The sequence below is a fragment of the Strix aluco genome, chromosome 3, assembly GCF_031877795.1.
Source record: "Strix aluco isolate bStrAlu1 chromosome 3, bStrAlu1.hap1, whole genome shotgun sequence".
In the NCBI taxonomy this organism is placed as follows: domain Eukaryota; kingdom Metazoa; phylum Chordata; class Aves; order Strigiformes; family Strigidae; genus Strix; species Strix aluco.
Genome location: NC_133933.1, coordinates 132,563,394 through 132,590,144, shown reverse-complemented (window position 1 = coordinate 132,590,144; position 26,751 = coordinate 132,563,394). Strand labels below are relative to the sequence as shown.

Sequence of the window (26,751 nt, the reverse complement as noted above, 5' to 3'; positions counted from 1 at the left end):
TTTTGGAGTGAGGGGCCCAAAACTGAACCCAGGAATCGAGGGGCGGCCTCACCAGTGCCGAGTCCAGGGGGAACAATCCCTGCCCTTTCCTGCTGGCCACACTATGACTGGTACAAGCCAGGATGCCATTGGCCTTCTTGGCCACCTGGGCACACTGCTGGCCCATGTTCATGGGCAGTTACTGTACCTCACTTGGCTACCATGGCGAGATTTGCATCAAGTATCTTAGAAACCTCAGTCAACTGCCAAAGCCTCGCTAGCTACACCAGCCGCTCGCTATGGGTAAGAGGAACGGTCACTTCCAGAGCGCAGGTTTCTGAACAAAGAAACCCCATCCCCATTCCCTGTGCAGACAATGCAGAGCTTCAAACCCGTTGTCTGACTCCTGCAGCTCCACAGGGAGGCTGAGGTTTTGCATTCAACAGCGGCACCATTTGCAGGAACCGTGGTTTGATCCGTTTCCCTGCGCACGAAACGGTTGCCACTGACAGAACGGAAAGGGGGGGCACAGCCACGGGAACAAGCAAGGCCCACAAATGCCTCGGCCGGTGTGGAAACAGAAAAAAGAATTTCTTAATTACACTCTTAGTAAAACAAATCTCTGACCTCAGTAACTCACAGATGAGCTGGAGCCCTCATCATTTCCTAAATCAAAGGCTGTTTCTTACTGTGTAGTATTTCAAATATACTAATTGCTAATTAACTTAAATTTAGCAAAAGAGACTATAAATTCTAATTCTAAATACTTCAGAAATATTTCTTCCAGAACATAATCATGACCAGAGTCAAACATTTAATTTTAGGGCTAAGATTATCTACGTTCATGTTTACAGTCAATTTAAGGATTATTTATACTATTTACATTATCTCAAATTAGAAACAAATCCTTGGAACAATTAAATTACAACTGAAATGTATAAGGAAATCAAAAGCTCTTTTAAGATCATTACTACAACATCTACTCCAAACATTACATGTAATGGCAATATTTTGGAAAAGACAGCTATACCAATAAGCACAACAGTGAAATAGATTTAAAAATAAACGATGTCTACACACCATATTTGTTTTGTACAGACCCAACCAACGCGCAAGTGATTTGTTGAAACTAATACTCTTAACACACTGAGAAAGCTTAAAAAAAAAAAGAATCAAGGGAAAATAGCAGAAATGCTGTGTTTCATGTTTTAGAAAAGAAATAGGTTATCCTTGCTGTTCTTCTGATGGGGAGCAGACATGTCCCTTCAAGGAGGGGGAACAAGCTAAAATTATGCAAAATCCTTTAGTTGCCTAAAGCCCAGACATACTATTTTAATTTACTGACTGTCTTAAAACTGCTTAGGTTATACAGCCATATTCCCATCCCCCTCCCTCCAAACCCCATACAAACTACAACCGACACAGCCAGTGGACTTCAGAAAAAAGCACTATATTAACAAGCAATACAAAAAAATCCTGTTTTGTTAATGCTTACTTGTTGTGGGAAACAGGTCCGTACAGAATGCTCTGTGTATCCAAAAGAAGGCCCCTCAAACACAGCTGTTGGAAGTTTTAGAACTTCTTTCAAAAACTGATCAAACTTTGTAAATATCATTAGTCCATTTGAATCTGATATTTGAGAGAAAATATCTGTAAGAAAATATAATAAAACCCTACAGTAAATACGTGCTTACTACAGAAAAGCAAAAAGTTATTTCAATCCATTTAAATCCCAAGAAACGTTTGCTTTATTCTGAACATCATTTCTTATCACTTGCTATCAAGATAAAATTTATAAACAAATTATTTGAATGTACATGCTGGGAAATAAACCTTCCTGTTTCTTCCATCCCTTGAGAAAAGATTCTGCCAGCGCATTAACTGTAACAGCAAGGAAGCAGAGGCTAGGAGGCATTATAAAAGTTACAGAACAGGACATCTTCAAGCTGACGCCTTCAAAATAAAACTACATAAAATCCTCTGAGAAGCCTCCTAGAATTAAAAAAAAGTTGTAAGAATCAAAGTCAAAACTGGTAAAACTCCTTGTCCATCTGGTGCCCATCAAGGTGTTGAATTCAATGACCCAGCATTAGGTGAGCGTCAGAAGCAGAGAAGTCAGGAACTGGGGTGCAACCCCCATCTCCACGGCTCAAACGCAGGGGCCACGCAGCTGAGTGGATGGGGGGGAGGAAATCTGAGCTGATCTGCTCCCAACACTGAAGAACCTTTGTCCTTACATGAGACAAATGTTTGTGAGCAGACAAGGTGTGCTTTTTCATGAGCTATGTGGGGTGAAATGTGTTTCTGACACCAAAAAGAGGATCGAGCCAGATGCTCAGCAATCCCGGGTATATCCAGAACCAGAAGGGGAGGGAGGGGGGTCCCAGGGGCGTTTTTCAGGTATTTTCACTCCCCCGCCACACGGATGGTGGGACGTCTGCTGAGCCTCCTGCTCTGGAGCCCCGCTACCCCTCCCCAGAGCTCTGCTCCAACCCTCTGCCCCAGCCGATCCACCCCACCAAGTCAAGGCCCCCAGCTCTCACGACTCAGGAAAGGTAAAAATACAGGAGAAGGTGTGTAGGTAGCATTATAAGAAAATGATGTTGTGTAAAATATTAGGGCAGCTGTACGCAGATAAAGCAGAACTGTCCTGGGATCAAAAATCTCTTTGGAAAAAAATCCTCAAACAGCAGAACTGGGTCTCAGAGACTTGCAGAGTCAGATTACTCTGTAAAGGGAGATTTCTCTAATAAGAGCAATAATATTGTTGGAAAATTTTAGGTCTTACTAATAACAATATTCTTCACTAACACTGAATCATCTATGAGGTTACTGAAGACACCATCAGTAATTAAACATCAAAAACAATAGGTTGACAGAAAATAAGCTTAATTTAAGTGATCAGAGCTACGTCCATTAAAAAAAAAAAAACAAAAACAAAACCAAGACTATTTCAGAAAGGTGTATTTCTAGAAAACCAGAGAAATTATTCCAATCTCCTGAACAAACAAGCTCACGAAGAAGCCTGCAATAGCCAACTTAAGGGTGATGAAGCTGTCTGGAATTTCTATCGCTGGCTAAAGAGACAGCTTGAAGCGAAGGTCTGAAGCCCTTGTTGAACAATCTTCTAAGCCATATTAGGAATAATGGGGGAATGATGAGCTTTAAGGTCCCTTCCAACTCAGACCACTCTATGATTCTATGGAAAAATTAAAAAAAAAGGGAAATGGGGGTCAGGGGAAATGCTGTATTTTAGAAAATTAAGCCAAACAGAAAAAATAAATTTAACCTGATAACTGAATGTGGAAAGAAAAGTCAGGATCAAAATGCACACAAATGAAAACTATGGAAGCAACTAAAACTAGAGCCAAACCTTCAGAATCCTAATCCATTCTAGATCAGAATCGCTCCAGAACTGGCACATGCACAAAACCCGAAGGTCGAGTAATAAATCTGTCAAGGTGGGACTGGTAGAACATGACTGGAACATGACAGTACTTGTATTTAAAAAAGGACAGAAATCTTCTGGGTATATACAGTCTGTTAATCTGAACTGAACAGTGTGCAAGCTTTAAATGATTTTAAAGAGAAAGTAATTAAAGCTATGGAAATAAATTGAAAGTGAGATAAAATAGAACAGGCTATATCAAGGGTAAATTGAAAAAAAAAAAACCCAACCAAAAATCAAGCCCCACTAACCCATATCTTGGGGCCATAAAAAAAGTGGTTTTATAGTCAAAGTAAAGTTGAACTCCTTTATGTGGGGAACTTCCACATGGGAAATTAACAGAGAAATTGGAAAAGATGAAGATTAGTAGGATATAATTATATAGTCATCTGTCCTTTTAAAGAGCAATAAATTACCCGCAAAGAGAAAACCTCGAGCAAAACAGAGGCTAACATTTAATTCCTCAAGAGCTCACCTCAGGGTCACAACAGACATGTGCCAATAGTGTTTCCTGATGACAAGGTATTATACTTTAATTCTCATCTAAAATTTCAGTTCAATGCTACTATGTTATAAATTTTTTTTTAAACCAGACAGAATAAAAATTTTAGAACTATGAAAACCACTGTTCAGTCCCCAAAATACCAATGCAAAATGGTACTTGTGCAGCTCACTATTTCCTTTTTACGAATGTTGGTAGTAAAACTTCAATGTTAAGAACAGAGCTCATAATATCTGTTAAACCTGTCCAACAGTTCCCTCGAGAGCCTCGTTTCAGCTGCTTATAACTGCCAGAACTGACTTTTCCAACCAAGGCATTTGCCTGATGCTTTGTACAGTTTCAGCTGAAGGCTCTACCATTTCTCTGATTAAGTTAAAAACAAAGCAACAAAAATCTGGCACCCTCATTTTCTAGGGTCTAGGATACGCCTTGAGTGTATCCTGTGTCTCTCAATTTCTACGAAGTTGTCAATTTTTACCATACAAATTCATAAATATTTGTTAAACAACAAATTAACATCAGCAAGAGCCAAGAAAATAAATTTAACAGATTAATTGGTTTGACTGTGTTTTCTGGGGGGGCGGTGGGGTGATATGTGCGTGTGTAGGGTTTTTGGCATTAATCTGAAGTCTATATTAAAGTCAAAAGGACAATCCAAGGAAATACAGGCCAGTCAGCCCCACTTCAGTTCCTGGGAAAATCATGGAGCAAATCTTGGTGCATGTTCCTGCGTACATGAAAGAAAAGGTGACTGGGATCCATCAGCATGGATCTACCGAGGCTAAATCACACCTGGCCAGCTCGGTTGCTTTCTGTGATAAGATGACTGGGGCTGGAGGTATCATTCACCTCAACTCGAGCAAGGCTTTTTACTTTTTATTTCCCCACAGCATTCCAGTATCCAAGCTGGGATGTCAGAGGCTGCACGGGTGAGCCATCAGATAGGCAAGGAACATGTTGGATGACCAGGCTTGAGGGGGGTGGATAATGCGTCAAATCCTATGTGGAGGCCAATAACAAGTGGATTTCTGTTGGAATCTGTCCCGGGACATGTCCTGCTCCGCACGCCCAGCTGGGATCTGGGAGAGGTGCCGGGGCATGCTCTTGCCCAGGTTACAGATAGAGACAGAGGTCCCCCAGATTGGGAGGAGTGGGTGACACCCCTGCACCCGGCAGGACCCACACTGGCTGGAGGAACGGCCCGGCAGGAACTGTAGCAAATTCAAACCAGGAAAAGGCAAAATCCTGCTGGTGGGAAGGACGAGACTCTGGCGGCAATCCAGGCTGGGGGCTGCCTGGCTGGGCCGTGGCTCTGCTGGGAAGGTCCTTGTGGGTTTTGAGGTCACAAAGGGAACGTGAGCCAGCAGCTCAGCTAGCAGAGGGAAGCGATCATCCTCCTCTGCTCAGCACTTGTTAGATCTCTTCCAGGTACCATGCCCAGCTTTGGGACTCCCCAGAATGAGAGAATTGTTGAGAATCACAGAATATGAAAGACACAGAATATGAACAACAAACTGAAGTGAGCTCTGTAGAGGGCTACAAGGACAGGCAGCACGCTGGAGCACATATCCTGTGAGGACAGGCTGAGGAAACAGCAGTTCAGCCTGGAGAAGGTAAGACACTGAGGAGGCCTAATAACACCACCTGGACACCTACAAGATTACGAAGATGCTTTTGGAGGAAAATTTAGTGGTTAGACTTTGAGAGTGAGGTATCAGAGAGGTCCTAAGTCTGCGACAGATACTGCAGAGACCAGAGGATCCGAAGGGCTCCAAGGACCAGCTACTAGCTGGAGGCCAATCGCTGGAGGGATCCATATTGTACAGGCATGGGCACTTCTGTATATTTATGCCACATTCAGGCTTCCATCCTGGTCAGGCAGAGGAGGGGAACAGAACCAGGTCATTGGTGCTGTTCGTGTTCACATGGAGCAGCTTGAGGGAACTGGGGGGGTTTAGTCTGGAGAAGAGGAGGCTGAGGGGAGACCTCCTGGCCCTCTCCAACTCCCTGAAAGGAGGGTGCAGAGAGGGGGGATGAGTCTCTTGAGCCAAGGAACCAGCGGCAGGCCAAGAGGGAATGGCCTCAAGCTGCGCCAGGGCAGGGTCAGACTGGCTCTTAGGAAGGATTTCTTTGCAGAAGGGGTTGTTGGGCGTTGGAATGGGCTGCCCAGGGCAGGGGGGGAGTCCCCATCCCTGGAGGGGTTGAAGAGTCGGGTTGACCCAGCGCTGAGGGATCTGGTGGAGTTGGGAACGGTCAGGGTGAGGTTCATGGTTGGACTGGAGGAGCTTCAAGGGCTTTTCCAACCCAGATGATTCTGTGGGTATTGATCCGTGCTGATCTGCGGGGCTGTGTGCACATGTTCCTCCTGGGACCGCACACCCACCCTCACCTCTGGGGGACTGGGACAGGACAGGGCAGCAGCCTCACCTCTACCAGACCAGCGGATGTTGTGGCAACTCTAACATTTGTTATAAACAAAGGAGATTTAAGAAAACCTGCATAAAATCATGCACTGGCCTTGTTCGGTTTCAGTAGATGTGACAGCACAACAAACCACATATTACTATTTCTATTACTACTACTACTCAGTCCACTGATTAGGAACAAATCAAATAACCCCCCTTTTACCCCCACTCCTCCAAAACCCAAAATACCCTCTCCCCAAAATCAAAACCTCACAATCAGGCTAATTCATCTACAGCAGATTAACTTTCAGGACCTTTATGATGTGAAAAACTTAGTATTTCGCACACATTATTGAATGAATTTTTAGGGTGAACTTCAGTAAGTGCTAAAGGCTTAATCAGAGCGAGGTGGTGAGAGGAGAAAAGGAGCTAGGAGGCGAGGGAGCCAGGGAGCACCACACAGGTAGAGCCAGTTGTCAGAGAAGTCAGACAGCCCTCAAAATGGGCAGGATGCAGTCTAGATTTACTTGAAGTTCTGTTTGCAATTTACTTGCCGAAATGACATGGAAGGAAGCACTAATTATTTCACAGTGAATCTACTTGAATGCCAAAATGAAGTCATCCAAATCCACAAAATCTGACATTTTTATATGGCGTCTCTTGATGTCTGACAAAAATCATAAAGTCCTTAGGAGTGGGCTGGGTTTATAACTCCTACCTTGCACACCATGTAAAGGAACTCCTTTTCAAGGAGTATCATGTCAGAGGAAATGATCTCTTCCAGAGACAGCAAAGTGGTATCATTGAACAACTCCCATTTCATATGTGCTGTCAGACACTGTATGGCCTGAAAAACACTCCATTTGTTCACATTTTCAGAATTTAAAAAAAATAAGCCTGTTCATATGCAAGTACAGAGACCAAGTTACTATCATTCATGTAAATTATGAGATGAGGGAAAAAAAAAAATTTACAACTTCCAGTATTTCCAGAAAGCCTGGCGTTCCAGCTGAGCCGGAGCCGATAGCGGGCTCAGGAAAGCGAGCGGAGGCTGCGCAGGAGTGGGGGTGGAATCAGGGGAACAAATAAACTGGAAACAGAAGTAGTTCAGTGCTGAAATGGGTCAGTAATCAGGGAGACAGGTGGGAAAGACAGGAAAGGGAAAAAAAAAGCCCAAACAAAATAAGACAGCATATTCATAATGATCAGAAGAAGAAATAAAAGAGTATGAGAACAGCTGAGGCAGATCAGATCAAAAGTCTGTTTATCCCAACAGCAGATGGCTCAGGCAAGCACGTCCCCCAGAATATTCCTCACTCCCTGAGACTATCTTTGCCTTCAGCAACCTTTGATGAATTTGCCTTCAGTGAAACTGGTTCAAGGAGTAATCAAGTGGTGTAAATATTTGATACTGACAACATCCTCTGGTAAAGTTTAAAGTGCCATTGTGTTTTGTTGTTCCAGTCTGTTGCTAATTGCAGTTACTGCCCTTTAGTTCTTGTACTGGAGGGGTAAGGAACAGCTGTTTTCTATTCATCACTAACGTGGCGCTCATGATTTTATAGAGCACTATCCTTTCACCACCGTGGTTCTTTCCAGGTGGAAGAATCCTGCTCCATCTAGTTGTTTGTCCAGAAAGCTTTCTCTGCTTTTGCTGATCTTCTCAGAAAAGATGCATGAGGACTGGAAAGGGCAGGCTGCCAGACGGGGGTACTAGAGCAGCACCCACTTGTGTGAAGACACCAAGGATTTACACAGAGCCTTTACCTCTCTGCTTTGTTCTTCCCGTCCTTCCCCTCTGTACCGTTTCACATGTGTTTTAGCCATCACTAAACAGAGCACCAGTGTCTTTGTAGAAGTACGGCTCCGAGATCTCTCATTGGAGCAACGACTTTCTTAGCTTGCCTTTCTGTGCATCACATCAGGATTACACTTCACTCCTCCAGCATGCACCACTTCACATATATTCACACTGAATTTCACCTTCCATCTTATTTCACAGTTACTCAGCGTTGTCAGATGATACTACAACTCTTCAGTCTATTTTAGCTTTTACTACACCGATTTTCTGTGTATCAAATTGTCACCTTTCACTGTATTTTTCCAGATCATTGCTGACAGTGTTAAAACCAGTTTAGGTCCAGCACTATCCACCAATCTCAAGATACATTTGATCAATATACCTTTTATATCAGTATCAATATACATTTATAGCAATATACCTTTTTGATTCCTTTTAGCCAATCTTCCACCCCCACGCAGACCCCACTTTTCATCCCTTTCATCAAACTTTTAAATGGCTTTAAGCATTTGATAAGGGACCTTCTCAAGTGCCTTTCAGAAATCCAAGAAGTCTGTATCAGCCAGAACTCCTTTTCTTGGTCCCTTTTTTTTTTGGCCTCCTTTAATGAACTCCTGTGGTTTTATAAGGCATCCCATCACAAAAGCCATTTCCCCCAACAATAAAATCTCATTTATTCATGCATCAACTAATCCTATTCTTTATTGCTAACAACTTGCCCCAAACGAGTGTCATGTATACGGGCCTGCAGCTCCCCACATCTCCCCTCCCAAACTTCACGTGACATTTTCTTCTTAGAAAGTTTTCAGAAACACAGGTAACCAACAGTTAATAGTTCAGCTATTTTATTACTTTCCTTGAGTTCTGGTGATACTCAGAAACTCAAGCTGCTAACAATACAGCACACTTCCTCTCTTCTCCTCTGCCCTCAGAAGGTTTACAAGATCCTACCATCCTGAATCTGAGATTTTCTCTCACATTCCACAGAAAGCTCTCCTACAACTCTGAAAAGTCAACAGCCTAATTTGATCCTGGTTTAGAGAAAGCTTTTCCCTCCTGCACAGATTTCCTACACTCCTAAAATCTCAATTCCAAATTAGCCAAAATCCCCTTTTGCTAGACAATTGTGTTAATCACGTGTCGAGACTCTGCCTCTGTGTCTAACCTTGCACATGGCACTGTGAGCATTTTAGAGAATCATAGTGAGGTGGTTCCAGTCTTTAACTTTCTCTCCAATTACGTAGAGACAACAACGAGCACATGAGGGGACAGAGGAGTATCCCGAAGTGACAGAGGAGTGTCCACAGCAGATGGTGCATGAGAAGAAAGCGCCACGACCATATAGAGCAGTGGGAAATCAGCATTACTGCTACACTTACGGATAAAGAAGTTTTTCCCTCTCAGGTGACTCATAAGGTACTATACCTGACAAAAAACACCCCACCAAAACCAGGTTTTAAATAACTGTGGTCAATAGTTAGTACTCTGTCATAAGAACTAGCCCAGAAACATCAAATGGAGAGAAGTCAGCACGAGCGATGTAGTGAAAAGGCAAGGAGAGGAACAGAGTTTTAACGCTGAATTAAAGAAATAAGACAGAAGTGCTACTGCCCAAAACATATCAAATAAAGTCACACACGCTTTGAAAAACTTCTCCAAAGAGGAAGTGCACCAAGAAAAAAGGGATGGCAGATACTGGAGGAAAGATCCCAGCAGTACAATGCAAACTAAAGGTCAGCTGCCAAGACACAAGAATAAGTAAAAGGTGTGACAACCAGGATATAACAAAGCTACAAGCAGCAGCACTATCCAGTGAAAGTGGGCAAAAGCTTTTCCTCCAACGTGTATCAACATCAGTGAAGAGTTTTTATAAAGAAAGTTACAGTGGTAAAGGAAACAGGAGCCAATAGAATAAGAAAAAAAACAAAGGGAGCTTCAAATGCTATGAAGAACAGGAGACATTATAAGAAGACAGAGAGAGAACAGCACATTAAATGCACAAATTATAAGTTTTAAGACCAGACACACGTGTTAAATAGGACTATTAAACGAGGCATCCTTAAGGTGAAAGCATCTTGACTAGCCACCTTTTGAGTCAATAACTTGAGGCTTAATATAACTGCCAGATGATATCTAGGTCTTTGTCTGAAAACATCAAAAGTTTACTGATTCCTATAACATTTAATTCCACTGGTTAATTGCCTTTTCCACTAAAACGTCACATTGCCATTTTCTTGATGTTTTTCAGTATTGTCTTGCTAATTCTAGAAATAATGCTCCTTTTCTGTCCCAGGCCTGTGCTCATCTACCATAACCTCCTCCAATCTTACCCTAATTAAATCCAAAATGTAATTTTTTACTGAGGAAAAAAAAAAAATAGTCTCCATCTTTTTCCCTCAGTATTTGATCTTGCATATTTTATAGAGGTAATTTGTTAAGAACGCTTAAGAAGTCTTAAATATCCTGTCATAGATGCCTGTCCCCTGTACTTCACACTAATCTTTAGTCACCTGCAGCTTTGGTGTTAATCAGAGAATTTTATAGTTACTGCCAGATAAAAAACCCCAGCATTTCCTGGTACTGAAACACGTGCAGCCTTAATATTAATACGTGCGTGCAATGATTTCTCACTATCTTTTTTTCAGACCCTGTCATGTAGTTTAATTCAGCACACTAGTTTTCACATTGTTTGTTTTAAAGCAAATATAGAGAGGCTTAATGATGTAGAGAAGTCTAAAGAATTATTTACAGTGAATGACACCCGTGGAGATTAGGGGGATGTTTTAGGAGGAATTATAACTTTCATAAAGGGAATTTAGGGCAAGGTGAAAATGGCAAGACCTGAACAGTAAAATTGGGCACTGACCGTAAGATTAACTTCCCAACTTCTCAGGGTGGAAATGAAAAGAAAAAACACCCATAACAACAGCACACCTTGCCACTAAGAAAGACAGAAGAGCAAGAATTACTGCTAGAGGACAAGAACAATGTTTATGGTATCACTCATTCTCTACTGATACAGCAGAAGTCTCACGGAAACAAGAAAAAAGGAAGTAAGATTGATGAAAAGAGAATAAAAAGAGTCAAAAACCCAAGAAGCTGGAATTACAGAATGAGAAGATGCAGAGAGCGCCTCAGATGAAGCAGAAGATATATAGAGAATCCCCCCAACATCCTCAAAACAGGGAAAATTGCAACAAATTCGACATTACTATCAGAAAAATCAGACCTGAACTTTTACGTATAAAGAAGCGCCTAAGCATTTCAAAACAAACGAATGGACTCGTTAAGGCCTCCTCAGTAAGGAACTCGGTATGTTTTATGGCCAGCAGATGGCATGTGGAACAAAAACTTTAATGGAGCGAGCTTCGGTTCCCATAGAGATTGTGGAATAAGCAACAAAGTCAGCTTTCAGAACTTCATACAATAAAAGATACATGGCCAGTAACAGAAACAAAATATTTCATAAAATGGTTTGATTTGCTTGAAAATACTTACATCTTAGTTTGTCCAGTATTTTACCACCACACATAGTTGCCAACATCGCTTTCACTGAAAATACCGTCAACTTCCCATGGCCCTCACTGTGAAAAAAACATTACACGGTAAGTAATTACTACATAGAAGGATAAAGCAACAAAAACACTTGAGGCCTAGGAAGGAAATGCATAAACGCTCTCTATTAACTACTAAGATCTGCCAAAACTATTTAATATAACATTGAAACAGTGGTAACACTTAACATTTTTAATATATTGGAAGAATTAACAAGTGTCTAATCACAGATCAAATTTTCTTGCAGAATTATTAAATGCACAGCTAAAGAGACTACCATTTGTCTTGTTCATCCCACAGCTGTCCTATCAAAAGTAATGCTATTGTTTCCATTAAGATACATTTGTTCACTGTAAAACATCTCATTTTTTCCTCTGCTAGCCCTTGTTGCTTTAAATTTTTACACCTTGATTTAAACTCTGATTTTCAAACACACATTTCATTCTAAAAATAGTAATTGATAGCTAATGCAGAAGTTGTATGATATCCTGAATATACCGCAGAACAGGAACAATGTGAACAACGGTTTATTCTAATTTCAGTTAATAAAGCTGCTGTGCTATCAGAACAGATGGCACATTTAGGGAATTATTTTCTAGCATCAGCAAGAGAAAAATGAATTTGTCTCTATGGAAAGTATGAAAAGGCCCGTTCAGCACAGTACGATAGGTAGGAATAGCTACGTGTTGCCAGAAAGAAAGATAAAGATGAAATTCTGAGGGAATTCCGTCACCAGAAGCAGAAGATGCTTGCCGGGTTCAAGCCCAGCACAGCAGGTATCAGGAAGGGTTTCCCCCAGCTCAGCACTGGCCCAGCAGACATGCATCCCGCTTCTCTGCCTCCGGAACGTCTCCGGCTTGCACAGCAGCAAAGACAGGGCTCAGAGAACCTCCGCTATAGGATATTAAAGCGGCCACAGTGCAGCGATGTCAGCGTAAACCCACTGCTACCGCGGTAAACGTTGGTTTAACGGGGCATAGGGCAAAAGAAACGTGTGTAAACGGGGGTAAAAGCTGGTGGAATTCTGAGCAACTTATTGCCAAACAGAAACGTACTGAGTCATTGTCCTTAACCACAAACAGCAACAGTGGTACAGAGAGACCACCGAGAAAGTTAACATCACACAAAAAAGGAGAAAAAGAATTACAATCAGTTCAAGTAACATCTAAAGGTATTGGACAGATAATTTGTACTGTCATGGAAAATACGATGATGGGGAAAATACAGGAGTGTTGGAAGAGATCTAGAAAAACTCCAGAATACTTCTCAGTGGAAAGAAGATGCATGCTTAACATTTGCACTTGGATGACTAGCACTTGGAAAGTGTTAAGAGTAGAATTATTTAGAGTAAATATTGGCTTATGGTTTTGAAGCAGTGACAAGGTCTAATGTCAATGACAGACGAGCAACCAGATGGAGACATCAGGAAGTAACCAAGTAACTTTTTTTTCCCCTTTCACACTCAGAGTTAACATGAAAATACTATCTTCTGGTAACTTGTCACACTCCACAGTGAGGTAGAGGCTCTCAACCTTTCCCAGGCTGAGATGTACCTGGAATATAACACATTATTTCTCTAAGACAGACTCAGAGTATCTTTCAGACATTCCCTCTAGAGAAGAGAGGCAGTCTCTCCTGGAGCTACAACTGCAGGAAGATCCATGAAGAGGAACGGTGATTCAAAGGCCATCACTTTGTTGATATCTACTACCTGTTTCAAGAAACTAAACAAAGGCAGAAAACTAAACACATTAGGTATTTATTTCAAGCTATGTAACATTAACAAGGTGAAGATCTCAGCTCTCCTATTTTGTTCCTGGTTTTTTCTCAGCTTTCTGGAAGAAACATGTTGGCACTCCCTCTGTGTGTAAAAGAAGTAAGACTTGACTACACCTGAAACTGCTTGTCTGAAAAGTTCATCCTCTTCAAGCCCTGACCTCCGCTTTTACCTGAGCAAATCTCACTCAAATCTCCTTAAGTTATAGCCTCAGCCCCCCTCCTCCTTTTCTTTTTAATAGACATTCATTTTCTCTCAAAATAGAGTTCAGCTTTGAATAAATTTCCAGAAAAAATGAGTGACTAAAGCCGCTAATATCTTCTCACAGGACACAAACTTATCCTTGCAAAGGTATCTTATGGTGCCTTCAGACATCAGGCCTGCTTCTGCTGACATTCTGTTTATCAATCAAGAAAAACACTAAAACTCCTCCCCCTGCAATCTGGTAGAGGTGCAAGCAATTTGCCAAAATCAATTTTTGTACCAATGCGATTCAATCTGCTGAACTCCCCATCGAAAGGAAAAAGGGCAGAACTTCCAATATGATTTTGAAACTCCTGTAACAGGAAGTTACAGGATTTCAGGACTGGAAACAGAGCTGGGGGACTTGTTTAAAAGGCTGGGCTGGTGTACACAAGGCTTTCTCCAGCTGCTTGCAGGAAGCCTCCTCCTCTACCTCTTCCCAAGCAGGTGTCTAGTAGTGGATGCCCACAGCAGTGATGCACTAATCCTGACCCAACCTCCGGCCGGCTCATCACCCGTCCCTGGGCAGAGCTCCAGAGCTCCGTTCCCCCGGGCAGAGCTCCGTGCCCACTCTGGGCAGAGCTCGCACATAAAGGGCAACTCCCCCTCCTCAGGAAGCCAGGGCAGCTCTCCAGCCATGGCAGCTCTCCCCCCACACCCTCTCTAGAGAATCAGACCTCTGATTCCCCCTGCCTGTTGCCCATGCCGCACGCCGTGCCCTACGGCCCCTTCGGAGAGGCAGCCCGTCACACTGGCTTCCCAGAAAAGGCACAAGCGCTTTCTGCATAATGCTGGTCCATAGCCATTTCCTTACATATATGCACATGCTTGAAGTGAGCCCCTTCCAGCTCTGCTGCTGAGGTTCCTCCTAATCACATCACTCCCCACTTTGCTCACCAACTCCATTCCTCACTTATTTGTTGGTCACCTTCTCCTTTCCCCTTATTGCACGCTGCTTTATCACCAGCATGCAGGGTGGTTTGATACTCACATTTTAAAAAGATAAAAAGTTGGAGCAACTAAACTCATTGTCAAATTAAATGTGGTTTCTAGAAATGATGAAATAAAAAACTGACTGCTCTGAAACAGTCAAATGTGGTGAGGGAACGAGCTGTTACTCTGGGGTGCCAGCAACAGGTCAGGGACTTTGGAAAGCCATGAGAGGCTACTGGGAAAAACAGACCAGGAATAAACTCTCAAACACCCCCACAAAGCTCTGTGGGAGAAAGCAGCAAAGAACATCGCAGCACAGCTGCTCCTCCCCACCACTGACCACCGTATGAGCCACCCTGTCTGCACCACGATCAGGGCGTTCTGTGGGTCCCAGGGAAAGGTTCGTTGTGAGCATTCTTCACACTTACCTAATGCAAGTTCTAAGTTAAATATTTTCATGGGGAAGACGCGAGTCAAACTGGGGTTGGGGGTGTTCAGCTGGAGAAGAGAAGGCTCCGGGGAGACCTTAGAGCGGCCTCCCAGGACTGAAAGGGGCTACAGGAAAGGGGGGAGGGACTCGTCATCAGGGGGGAGGGATAGGACGAGGGGGAACGGTTTTAAACTGGAAGAGGGGAGATTTAGGTTAGATGTAAGGAAGAAATTCTTCCCTGTGAGGGGGGTGAGGCCCTGGCACAGGTTGCCCAGAAAAGCTGTGGCTGCCCCCTCCCTGGAAGGGTTCAAGACCAGGTTGGACGGGGCTTTGGGCAACCTGGGCTAGTGGAAGGTGTCCTTGCCTGGGGCAGGGGGTGGCACTGGGTGGGCTTTAAGGTCCCTTCCAACCCAAACCAGTCTGTGATTTGATGATATCTTTGCTCCCTGTGCCTGTCTGGTGGAATGCCAACAGCTCTGGGATGTTACCACCAGCACCACGCTGTAAGAAGCTGCTGCACAATGAGCATCCAAACAAGCACACGGCTACCCCGGTGATGCAACTTCAGTGCAGATGTGCACTTCTTTTAAAAAAATAAATGTCTGTCATGTTGATGAACTCCTGGAGAGGGAGCCTCAGCCCTGTCTCTCCTCTTATTCTTGGTTCTTCCACTGCACATCGCAGCATCCCAGCTTCTCTCTCGATCCCGTGTGCTGGACAGAGGAGGCCAAAGGGAAGCTGTGGGACTGTGCTGGGCTCAAGGGTGCTGCTTGGGTGCCAGAAGAGGCAGAACTTGCAGGGTTGGGGGCAGAGGAGGGAGGGGGAAAAAACCGTATCTCTAACTAAAGCCTCAATCTTTTGAGCTAGCTCCCCAAAACATGCCCACTTCTATTTTTAAATTCTATATTTTCTAGTGTGATCTGTCTCAGGGTAACTATCAGCTAGCCCTTACAACTTGTCTCACAACTAACACCAAATCAGAACTAAACAGAAAAATACACATTTGATTCTGTTGTCATAGCGGTCTGTGTTGTTTTTATCTGTCCTTAGTGAGACAGAGACTGTTCTGAAGTCTTGGACTTTTTTTGGGGGAACCTATCTTCTGTTTGGTGACAACAAGGAGTTGTCTCATTAGGAAAGGGTCCAAGTCTGGACATTACAAACAGAACAATTATTTGGTGTATTCAGTGCTGCAGAGTTAGGGTGAAACTCCTCTGTCTCTGTCACAGTGTCCTAGCAGGGGCAAAAGCAGAAGAAAGATAAGACTGAAATAATAGCTGACTGTGAAAAAGATAAGACAAAAAGTAGGAAGTGCTGAACAGCAATGAAAAATTTGCAGTTGCTACTCAGAGAACCCAGAGACACAACTACTCAGGAAGATTGGCAGAGCGAGCCCTGAAGAAAGAGGCTGTGAAAGAAACTCGTAAAACAGGGCACAAGGAAATGCCTAGACAGCGCCCTGAACAAGAAGTCAAGCTTCTTCCAGCCAAGAAATGAGAATTAAGACTTTATGGGGTCACGGCATGTTAGAATGGGATGCAAGCTGACTGTCAAAACAAGGTAGTGTTATAAACTGGTCTTGGTGATCAAGCTTCAATAAAACACTTTCACTTTTTAAAAACAGTGCTATACCACCACGAGGTTAACATTATGTTCTATCACAGTCTGCAGAACAGTTTCACTTCCTCTTCAGGTCAGATACACGGCTTACAGCAGTCTGCAAGTTCCAGAAGGCACTAACTTTCTTCAGAAAGCCATTTTTAAGACAAAGCATTGCTGCTGTGGCAATGTAAATCTCTGCAGGCACTCCTGTGATATTAAATATATGCGTGTGTATGTGCAACACACAGTTTCATGAACTTGAGAAATAGCATGCGGACAGTTTGCCAGAGACTCATGCAGTTGTTGGCTGCTTTCATCTAACTACAAGAGAAAATTAGTTTAAGAATACAACTAGAGGAGTTACTAGCCTGTCATATGCTGCTATCATGAAGTTGAGGAGGAGGCTGATGGATTGCTCTACACTGATTTGGTGAGTAGAAGGAAGGCGTTTGTTTAGCTGGTAGTAGATGGATGAAATGATTGTTTCTAGTCGAGACACGTTGATCTCTGTGTTATGATCCAAAGTGTTAAGGCCATTATCTCGGAAGGCTTCAATCATATTCCAGATATCAACAAGATGAACTAAAAATAAAGGAAAAAATATTAACTTCTATTCTGTAATGCATGCAAGCTTACTTTTATGGTACTGTTTCTGAATACTATGTTAGCTTTTATTTTGGAATGAACAGTTATTTATTTGTATTCAAAGTACAAGACAGACTCTTGATATTCATACTCATAGTTTGTGTCAGCTAGTTTAAAGTCACAGAGCAGTGCCCAGACATTTCACGTTCCTCTTATTCCACCCTTCAACACCTGGGTGCTCTGACAGAAAAGCGTCATAAAGGAGAAAAGCGACCCTCTGTCATCATGCAGTGTGTTTTAGCAGAGTTAGGTATTTTCATTTCAGAAAGACATCAGCCATATTCTAAATCCACTACAAATTGGTTACAACCATTTTGAACATCCTCATGCTGACTAGTAGGTGAGTGTTGAAGGAGGAACTTGATGTTCCAGTTAAACTATCACCGTTTCCAGTTGATCCAGTTGCCAAGTCCAGAGCATAATACTTTGTAAACACGGGTCTAGAACTCCAAAGCGTTTCCCTAAATTACTCTGCTATATCTTAGGGCATATCTAAGAAGTGTTAACAATGTAGAGAAAAAGTTTTCCAAAACCACAGTAAGTGATCTACAGAACCACAGTAAATAATATTTTTAAATGTTTCAAAGCTTGAAAGGTATGTGTGATAGTGGGAGAAGACATCTAAGGATCACCAGTAATCCATCAGTCCAAACTGAACATGAAGCAGTTTACAAAGGCCGGGCTTATTTGCTAACTTCACAACTTTTGTTGTCTTCCCTAACTTCTACAACAGGGCCTGAATTAAGAGTGTGACCTTTAACATTTTTGACATAAAACTCGTCTTTATATTTCTTACACGAAACCCACACAATGATAAAGCCAAGCTACCTCTTCACACCAAGCACATGCCCCTGGATCCCCCTCTGGTCCAAAGATCATAAATGCACGGCCGCACCTACACATACGTGTATGGTAAAGGTTACTCAAGGCGTATGCATGGCAGCAGTGAATTGGGACCAAAGTGGGCAGTGTACTATAATTAGCATTTCTTAATACCTCTCTGCTGATTAAGAGGGATTTTTAATTCAAAAGCATGAATTAGAGATAAGGACTAACACTCTTCCACAGGCACGAAAGAGCTGTAAGCCATCCCTCAAACGGAAGGCACTGGGGGTGCTGCCACGACGCGCCCTGGGGTCAGCGGCGCTACGGAGGAGCTGCGACTGCACAGGTCCTCCGCAGGACTCCTCGGCCCTTCCCCGCCCCTCTGCTGCGCCAGCCACGCGCTCATCCCGCCTCCCTGCGAGGAGGGACCTACCCCTGCTGACGTTACTCTGGGCTGCTTTTTGCTTTGTCCAATTCAACGCTGGTGGCAGGATGCACGGGAGCATCATGTAGTCACCCCGGGTTACCCTGCTTTGGGGAGCTACCCAAGGTCAAAGGACCATGGAAGAGAAGGAGAAAACTCACACTGACTAGTATGGTGTGAACTTACACAATTCTTTACGCTTGCTACATTTCATACATGCCACCACAGTCAGATCCAGACACTTCCATGCTGGTGCCTGTATTACGCATCCCTGAACCCTTCCCTGGGCCTGGCTGGCACAATGGAACAGGAGCTCAAACAGCTTGAGCCTGCTGGCATCCAACACTCAGGGAAACCCAAATACATCCAGCCAGCCCACAGAGTTTAAATTTTTGAAACATTAAAGAATAAAACTGAAGATATTCTAGAGTATCGGACAAAGATCGCTGCCTCTTTTTAATTATATATTTAATCTCTGTTTAGTTTAAGTAACAACTACCATTGCCGGATAAAAGGTTTGCTTAGTCTTGCTATACTTAAAATTCACAGGGGTAGAATATCTGAAACAGTCATGCATGAGAATTTTTTGAAAAGAAGGAGTAATTATAACTTACGATTACATCTTTTTTGTACAAACCGCAGTTTACAGGCTGTTCGATACGTTGAAAGTCTGATGACATCAAAATTCTGTGCTCCTATGAATAAAAAAAAGTTTGCGTTTTTCTTTCCTCTGTAACATTCAGCTTATCTGAGAGAATTACTTCAAAAATGGTATGAGTGTTTCTTCACATACATCAACCTTGTCACACGAACATGACAAAGATTGTCATTAGGTATCTCATGGTAGAGTGATTTTCAGCAATGTGTTATAAACTGGCCTAAGTCTGAGGCTGATACGAGTGCCTAAAAAGGAAGCCAGGGTTCAGTGGTGAGGAGGTAAGGAAAAGGATGGCACTGATGTTGGAAGACAGGGACACAAAAGATAAGAAACAAAGAAAAGGGGCGGGTGGTACTCCTGCCACCATCTGCACTGCAGCCCCATCAGGAGCATGCTTTTGGTCTCCCAGATAGATCTAAATCAGGTAAGAAGCAGAAGAAAAAGCACAGAAGAAAAAAAATAAATCTTATCTTCACCAATAACCTCCTACTTCAAGATGTGTGTTACACCTTCAAACGATACCACAGCACGGAAGGTCTGAATGCTGTTACCCAGCACTAGTCTGTCCCACATCTGCCAGTTCCAGCAATTCCTCTGAACGTTACAAACTTGAGCAATTTCAGAAAGTTGTGCTAACCCTCTGCCAAACAGACCTCTGCACCTCCTACACAGGTCACGTGAGATGATAAATGATGTGGGGATGATAAATGATACTGGTTTGAAGTCCGGTATTGATCATTTTAACTTGGAAGCAGCCAAGTCAAGTCTTGAAAATCCCATTAATCATAAACCAAACTGACTTTGAAATGGCTCACAATTCAAGAGCGTTAGCAGCTACGTCCTCTGATCAATAGAGTTCTAAGGAGTGGGCTGAAACAACCCAGCTGCACGTGGGCAATGGCACGGACGCACATGGCTCCTGCGTCTCTTTATTCTCACGGGAGTGCACAAAAGCAGGATCTGCTGCAGTCTGTCGTACTTCTCTCAACAGCCAGAACCTGGAGGAGCAGAGAACTGAGAAACGGGGATAACTGCGACCCATAGAATTCAGACTTCTAGAAGATACCTAAAAACAAAACCAAAAATCCAAACCCAAATCCTCCCAAAGAAGGTATCTGATTGCTCTGTTGGGGGGGGATGCTGCTCAAAGGTGACGACTTACTCCCTCCTACCATTCTGAATTCAGAAGCAACTTGCAAATGCCTCATCTGAACTACCTTTGTGCATGCACCCACTGACTCACAGTTGCAAATTTAAGGAAGTATTCTTGTCTTTTAGCTATTTCGTTACAGTTTTGCGTATGCAATGCCAAAGCATCTGCACACATGCCAAAGCATCTGCTTGTTCTCAGAGACCTGTGTACTGTGCCTTGAAAGTGCCATACCAGGAGTATTTCTCTTCATCCCTGATGCAGAAGATGACGTGACAAGACACTCTCAGATCAGTGAGGGGGCTGAGCAGTTTCCCACTCCAAGGCTCCCACGACAGCTCACCCAAGAGCAGCACTAGACAAGCCAACACCTGAGGAGCATTCTGCTTGGTAGCACGGTGCAACAACCTGAAGCGGATTATTTCACAGTATCATCCTTAGAAAACTAGCCTCTGATATACTTCAGGGAAGTATAGGCCATGGAACATAAGCTGGAGTATTCAGATCCAAGGCTACAACAAAATCGCTCATTTTGTATTTCCTAAGCAATATTCTTTCAAAACTCTCCATTAGGGTGCACACTTCAATCTTTCAAACCACAGAAAGTGCTTCCACAGACCGTGAGTCTCCACAAAATGCTCTGTCTATATAACATATACATATATAAAAATATACATACATGTGTGTGTATATATATATAAAGCCATTTAACAGCTACACACAAAAACAAAAGGAAAAAGTTGCCTATTTTCTATTCTCACCTTCCTGTGTCACATTACCACAAAAGCTTCAACGAGGTCATTCTTCTAAACTCTCTGAAGGTAAAACGGGATGTGGTTTCAAGACAATCTGTACAGCTCGGAACGACAGAAGAGCTGAGGCTGGAAGGGACGGATGGAGATCACCTAGTCCAACCTCCCCGCTCGAGCAGGGTCACCTGCAGCAACTTCCCCAAGACTATTCAGTTGAGTTTTGAGTACCTGCAAGGATGGAGACTCCATGACTTTGCTCGGCAACCTCCCCCAGCGCTCAACTGCCCTCACAGCAAAAACGTTTTTTTCCTCACGTTCAGACAGAATTTGCTGTGCCCATTGCCTTGTATCCTGCCATTGGGCTCACAAAAGTCTGCCTCCATCTCATTTACAGCCTTGCATAAGATAAACTCCATATTTATGTTGCAGTTCAGAGAAATTGGAAGAGCTTGCACAGAATTCTTGCCTGTCAGAACGCTCCACAAGCACTACAAAACCAACCCACGCATCATTGGGTACCACGTCTAGTGGGGTGAATGCGAAGGTCTACTCTTGTCTCTCACAAGCAATTATTTAAACACTTCAGCCAATTTTTATGTTGACTGACAACAAATGGTCACTGAGAGCATCAATTTCACACATCACACATCTACTCTGGGTATGAAGCTCACCTGGAAAGGAAAGTGTTTCTGGGCTCACTTTATATAGTCCACTCCAGACAGAGGAATATTATATAGAGGAAATTATATAGTCCAGCCAGGACAGAGGAAGCTTGAAGACCCTGGATTTCTCATACTGATATGCTAAAGAGCCTTCCAGTGAGAGGCAGCTGGGAGTGTCTGTGCACCAGCACTTCCACTGCTAATGAACAGCAAGAACCACAGCTGCAGAGAGGGACACCTTGTACAAAGATAACCCAAAGAATTCTGAATATTTTTAACAATGTAGCCAAAGCTAAAAACTAGCAAGTCAACTTCTGCACTTAAACCATCCCAAGATGAATACAGCACTTCAAAGTGATGTGAGTCTCTGATGCACTAAAGTATTTCTAGTGGAGAAGTACCACCGTCATTTTAAAAGGTTCTAACGAGATTTCACCCAGAATATCACGCACAATTCAGCCACCTTTGCTCAAGTAAAACCGTCTAAAGGCAGAGAAGAACAGGAGATGAGGTGTACAGCAGGGAGACGACAGGAGTTCACTTGTGCCATATGTGGAACAAGCCTGAAAGGGAATCGACCATAAACACAAACACAAAGCAAAGGTGGGGCGGTGGGACAAATGCTGTCCGAGACTGGTCTTGTGTGAGAGGAAGCAGATACAAATTAGCCAGGAATGAAACTGTTCCTGAAATTACGAGACCCTTATAAGTGCTGTAAGAATGTTACTCTGGAAATCCTTCAACGAAACAGCACAAATATACTATTGTTTTAAGCAGAGCTTTACCTGCCTATAATTGGAATTGCAGGCCATGCTTGCCTAACCTCGGAATTTCATTCAGTCCTGTGCTCCCGTAGGAAAGTAAAATAACATGATGTCATGCAAACATACAATCTCCAGCTGCACATAGCTTTTAAAAAAGCTGTCTCATTCCTTTAAATTATATTATCACTGGACAGGCATTTGATTTCTAGTAACAATCACAGCCTCTCTTTCAGAGAATGGTCCTGTACAAAAAACAACCCCCCAAACCCCTCAGAGTTTCTCTTCTGCACCACTAGAATTGTGGTGCAATTTTTTTTTTTTTAAAGGTAAAAGGTGACCTGTCTGTTGTCAGTACTAATTTCAATAGTTGTCCACAACCTTTAGATATTGCCATGTATGAGAAATGTGAACGCTCCTTAAAGAAGGAGCTTCACGTGAATGACCCCTACTCTTGTATCCTCCTCCTGAGCAGCACCCAGGAGCACCCAGGATGCTTTTCACTAGATGAGGCAATGGTCGTGGGGAAACGAGATGTAAATGATCTGGTAAAACTATCAAAGCGAAGCTCTCAGGAAAGAATAAATAACATTATGTCTTCAAATTTCTTACTTACTCATTTCCATGAACAGCTGTCTCTTCTCTGCCATTGTCCTCCTCCTCTTCCCACTCTCCTCAATCATTCTGAAGACAAAAATGGCAAACACTGTTTGTGCTAGAATTTCTGTTACAAGAGCAACTTACTGTGAACAGCATTATTTTATCCCTCAGCTGAAACAGTTTGATTATATTGGGTAAATGAAAAGACGGGCAGAAATACAGACACCTCTTCATAACGATTGGATTCCATACAGAGATACACTTTAGACTTGTTAATATCTTTTAAAGTGGTGCACAGGACAGGAAACATTCATTCTAAACATTGTTAATCTTAAGTTCACAACACTCAGAGCTGTATACATATATACAGCAGTATCACATAAAGAATTCCTTCCCCTTCAAAGAGATTTTGTTTGCAAAATACAAAGGAAGCAAGACCCTTCCAGGAGCAGAGGAGCCAGGGATGCAGAGCCCTACAGATCTGCACATTAGAGACTTTAGAGAAAGCACGTCATGGTCCTTCACCTGGCTGACACGTTGGGAACACTCCTCTCCCCTGGTAGGGTCTCTGTCAGGATGCTGGGTTGGGGGTTGTGCTATCTTTAAACAAAACTTGTAAGAATTCATTTAACATTGAAACCAAGGTCAAATCCTATTTGTCAGGGAAGTGAAGATCTTAAACATAATTAAGGTGGAAAGAAAAAAAAAAAACCCCACATATAGTTTGGTCACACAGACCTCCCTTTCTTAGAAAAAACAGATGAAAGAAGTGACAGCAACCTAGTGGAACTTACACCCCAAGGTAAGGAGGCACAGGGACAATTTAGTAGCTCTTACAGCTTTCTTCACTATGTAGTTTTAAAACACATGCTAAATTTCAGTCAATTCCAGAAAAAAAGAAGGCAACTTAATTCAGTATCAGTGTAAAATTTCACTTAAGAAAGGAATACTACAATGTAGTAAATTTATCAGATACACCAACTCATTAAACACGTTTTTTTAAATCTTTTAGAGAAAAAAAAAAGGGGGGGGGGGGCAGCAAAAATACCAAATAATTATTCTACAATTCCACCAGAATCTAACTCTAAGGGACTTAGTCAGCTCACCCTCATGTAGCACAGCAGGACAGATTTCATTAGGCTTAAATGTCAACCAAGGAAAAGAAAGTCGTGTCTTGGCACTTAATACGCACTCTGTGATTAACAGTTTCCCTCAGCAGTTGTCCACTGCCTGTTAATTATTCTCTGGTGAAGATCTCGCAACACATATTCATCTTAAAACCCACCAAAACCTTTTTCCTTAACTGTTCGTAAAAGGTGAATAAACGTATGGTGGTATAAAGTAATCTGCAAATGTATTTTATTTCCTTATTTTTTTCTAGCTTAGAAAACCACAGACTCAGAACTAGCATGCTTCCATATTTTATTTTTCTGAAAGGAAAAAAACCTTGATGGCTTTTTTTGCAGATATGTAAAAATGGGTATTTTTTTCAGCTTCTTTAAATAAATTCATTTTATTAAGTTAAATAAACATATGCAAACAGAATGTCTTATCTTCTCAAGCTGGGCTCTTCCCAACGTGTCCTCTCGAGCTGTACCTCACTGCGGGCTGACGCGGGGGTTCAGAGACCTGGGCCCTGGGAAACTGCCCGTGCGATTCATTGTGATCACCCACAAGGTCCAGTTATGCTCACACACTGCCCCGAGCTTAAGAGGGTTTGGAACTGACTACTCCTCCCTTTATTTCCTCATCACATAAAAACATGCACGTCACCTTGAAGAATGCCAGTTACTGTACCAGCAATAAGCTTTATTCCTCTAAATTCCGCGAGAGATGGATTCCAAGGGGTAGATTAGTTATTTGATCTTTTAAATTGTTTTTAGTAGAGCCTATCTTGTCAAGACATAAGGGACAATACCACCTGCATCTTCTGCAACACCAAAAAAATAATCATGATAATATTAGATCCTGTCATGGGGCTTTGGACACACGTGTCCCCCACCCCACCTTCCCAAAGCCAAGCTCTTTTTTTAGCAAAGCTGGAACCAACCCCTGGGAACCAGCCCCACACCAGAGCAGCAAGAGGGAGCTACACACCGTAACCGTCACTTCTAGCCGTTACCTCCCGGAGCCCGGGGATTCCAGCTAAACCCAGGAGAGGGGCCTCCCGCCGTGCCTTCACGGGAGGCAGCGAGGTGCCACCAACCAGCATATGGCAACACCAGACGCTCCCATTCGGCAGCACCACGGGAGAGGCCAGGGCGCAGCACAGGCGGGGCTGCGGAAAGCACCCGCGCCAGAGATGAAGCTGGCTTTGAGACCGAGACTGTATATTAAGGGCTGCAATTAATTTTGCTGCTGTCTGCTAAAAACGTACATTTAAAGTCATGATATTAGCACGACACCAATCTCTTTCCCTGCAGACACTTTACTGCCTTGCAGGTGTCAGGATTTGGGTTTAAGGGGTCATTCAAGCCGCATGGACCACGGTCATAGAACACCATCATACATAATTCACAGCTAAATAGGTTAGATTGACCAAGATACACAATTTAAATTTTGAAGGAGCTAGCATTACCCTTCATGGTCTCTGCAAAGCAAATGAGTGAATGATCTGTTCAGCAATGTCCTTGAAATAAGATCCAACAAAGTAACCTGGTCTCTCCACGATTCTGAAGTGCTGCAGGGACACGTCACCAAAGCCTGATTAACCCGAGCTCAGAAATTGTCTTGTAGGGATTTTTCAGGTACGGTCTCAGGAAAATCGTGTCCTAAGGAATGCGATCTCAGGACCTCCTCCAAGCCTCTTGCCTGTCTTCAAGGGAGCAAAAGATTTGAAATTTTCATTAGATGAACAGATCAACTATCCTGTACTTGCTCACCAGAAAAAAAAAGTTACTATTTAGATTCACAAGCTCTCCTTGCTGATTCTTTCCTGCTATTAAGTGTGAGGGGGCAAACATCTAGGAAATGATCTTGCTGGGCCAGAGAGTTACACATTCTAAACACAAATAGAGTGGAGAGAGAAGAGACAAGCTGGCAGATACCTGAAAAAGTTGTGGAAATTACATCAGTCATGTGAGATCTGTTAGAATAATTGACAAACCTGTTTTTGAAGCCTGAACAATCAGATACAGAAGGATCCCTTGCTGGTGAAGCTGGGAAGAAGAAAGCTGGAAAGTCTATATTCACCTTTGCACTTTAATCTCAAGTTCAAACCAGGAATGAACTAAAGCCAGAAAAACTGCAATTACACCAAAGACGCAAATCACAGCGCTCAACATCAGAAAACAAGCACAGTAACCTGCAGCTTGTTCTGTGTTGCTGTTTTTGGTTTGGTTGGTTTTCTTTGTTTGAAGGGGGGTGGAGTGTTGGGTTTGATTTTTTTGGCGGGGTGTACATTGGTTTGTTAGGGTTTTTTTTAACATTTGTGGCACAACACATGAGAAAAGTGCCAAGAAACATGCATGGATTGAAATGACAAGGCAGACAAAAATTAAGATGGATGCTCACCTTATGATGGACATATGTGGAGAAAAACACTCAAATATAATTATGTACCAGCAGAGGACAATGTGAATGCACTGGGGATTCTCCAG

The 26,751-nt window shown here is 42.9% G+C and overlaps 1 protein-coding gene across 14 annotated transcripts in view; it reads right to left on the bottom strand.

Annotated features, from left to right (window-relative positions):
* The window catches only part of DTNB (dystrobrevin beta), a 218,174-nt gene that overhangs the window by 176,774 nt on the left and 14,649 nt on the right, over window positions 1-26,751 (bottom strand). For 10 of the 14 annotated variants that reach the window (XR_012622718.1, XR_012622719.1, XM_074820417.1 and 7 more), the window contains 5 exons: window positions 23,169-23,236; window positions 19,184-19,264; window positions 17,044-17,257; window positions 11,634-11,719; window positions 1,475-1,629 (listed from right to left, as the gene is read on the bottom strand). Coding sequence is in view for 12 of the 14 variants with exons in the window: in XM_074820417.1 (XP_074676518.1) it covers window positions 1,475-1,629; window positions 11,634-11,719; window positions 17,044-17,257; window positions 19,184-19,264; window positions 23,169-23,235 (603 nt within the window). In the remaining 2 variants the exon portion in view is untranslated. Of the gene's footprint in view, window positions 1-1,474; window positions 1,630-7,052; window positions 7,076-11,633; window positions 11,720-17,043; window positions 17,258-19,183; window positions 19,265-23,168; window positions 23,237-25,730; window positions 25,769-26,751 lie in introns of those variants that run through there. The other 4 variants (XM_074820420.1, XM_074820426.1, XM_074820427.1 and 1 more) reach the window with 4 other exon arrangements.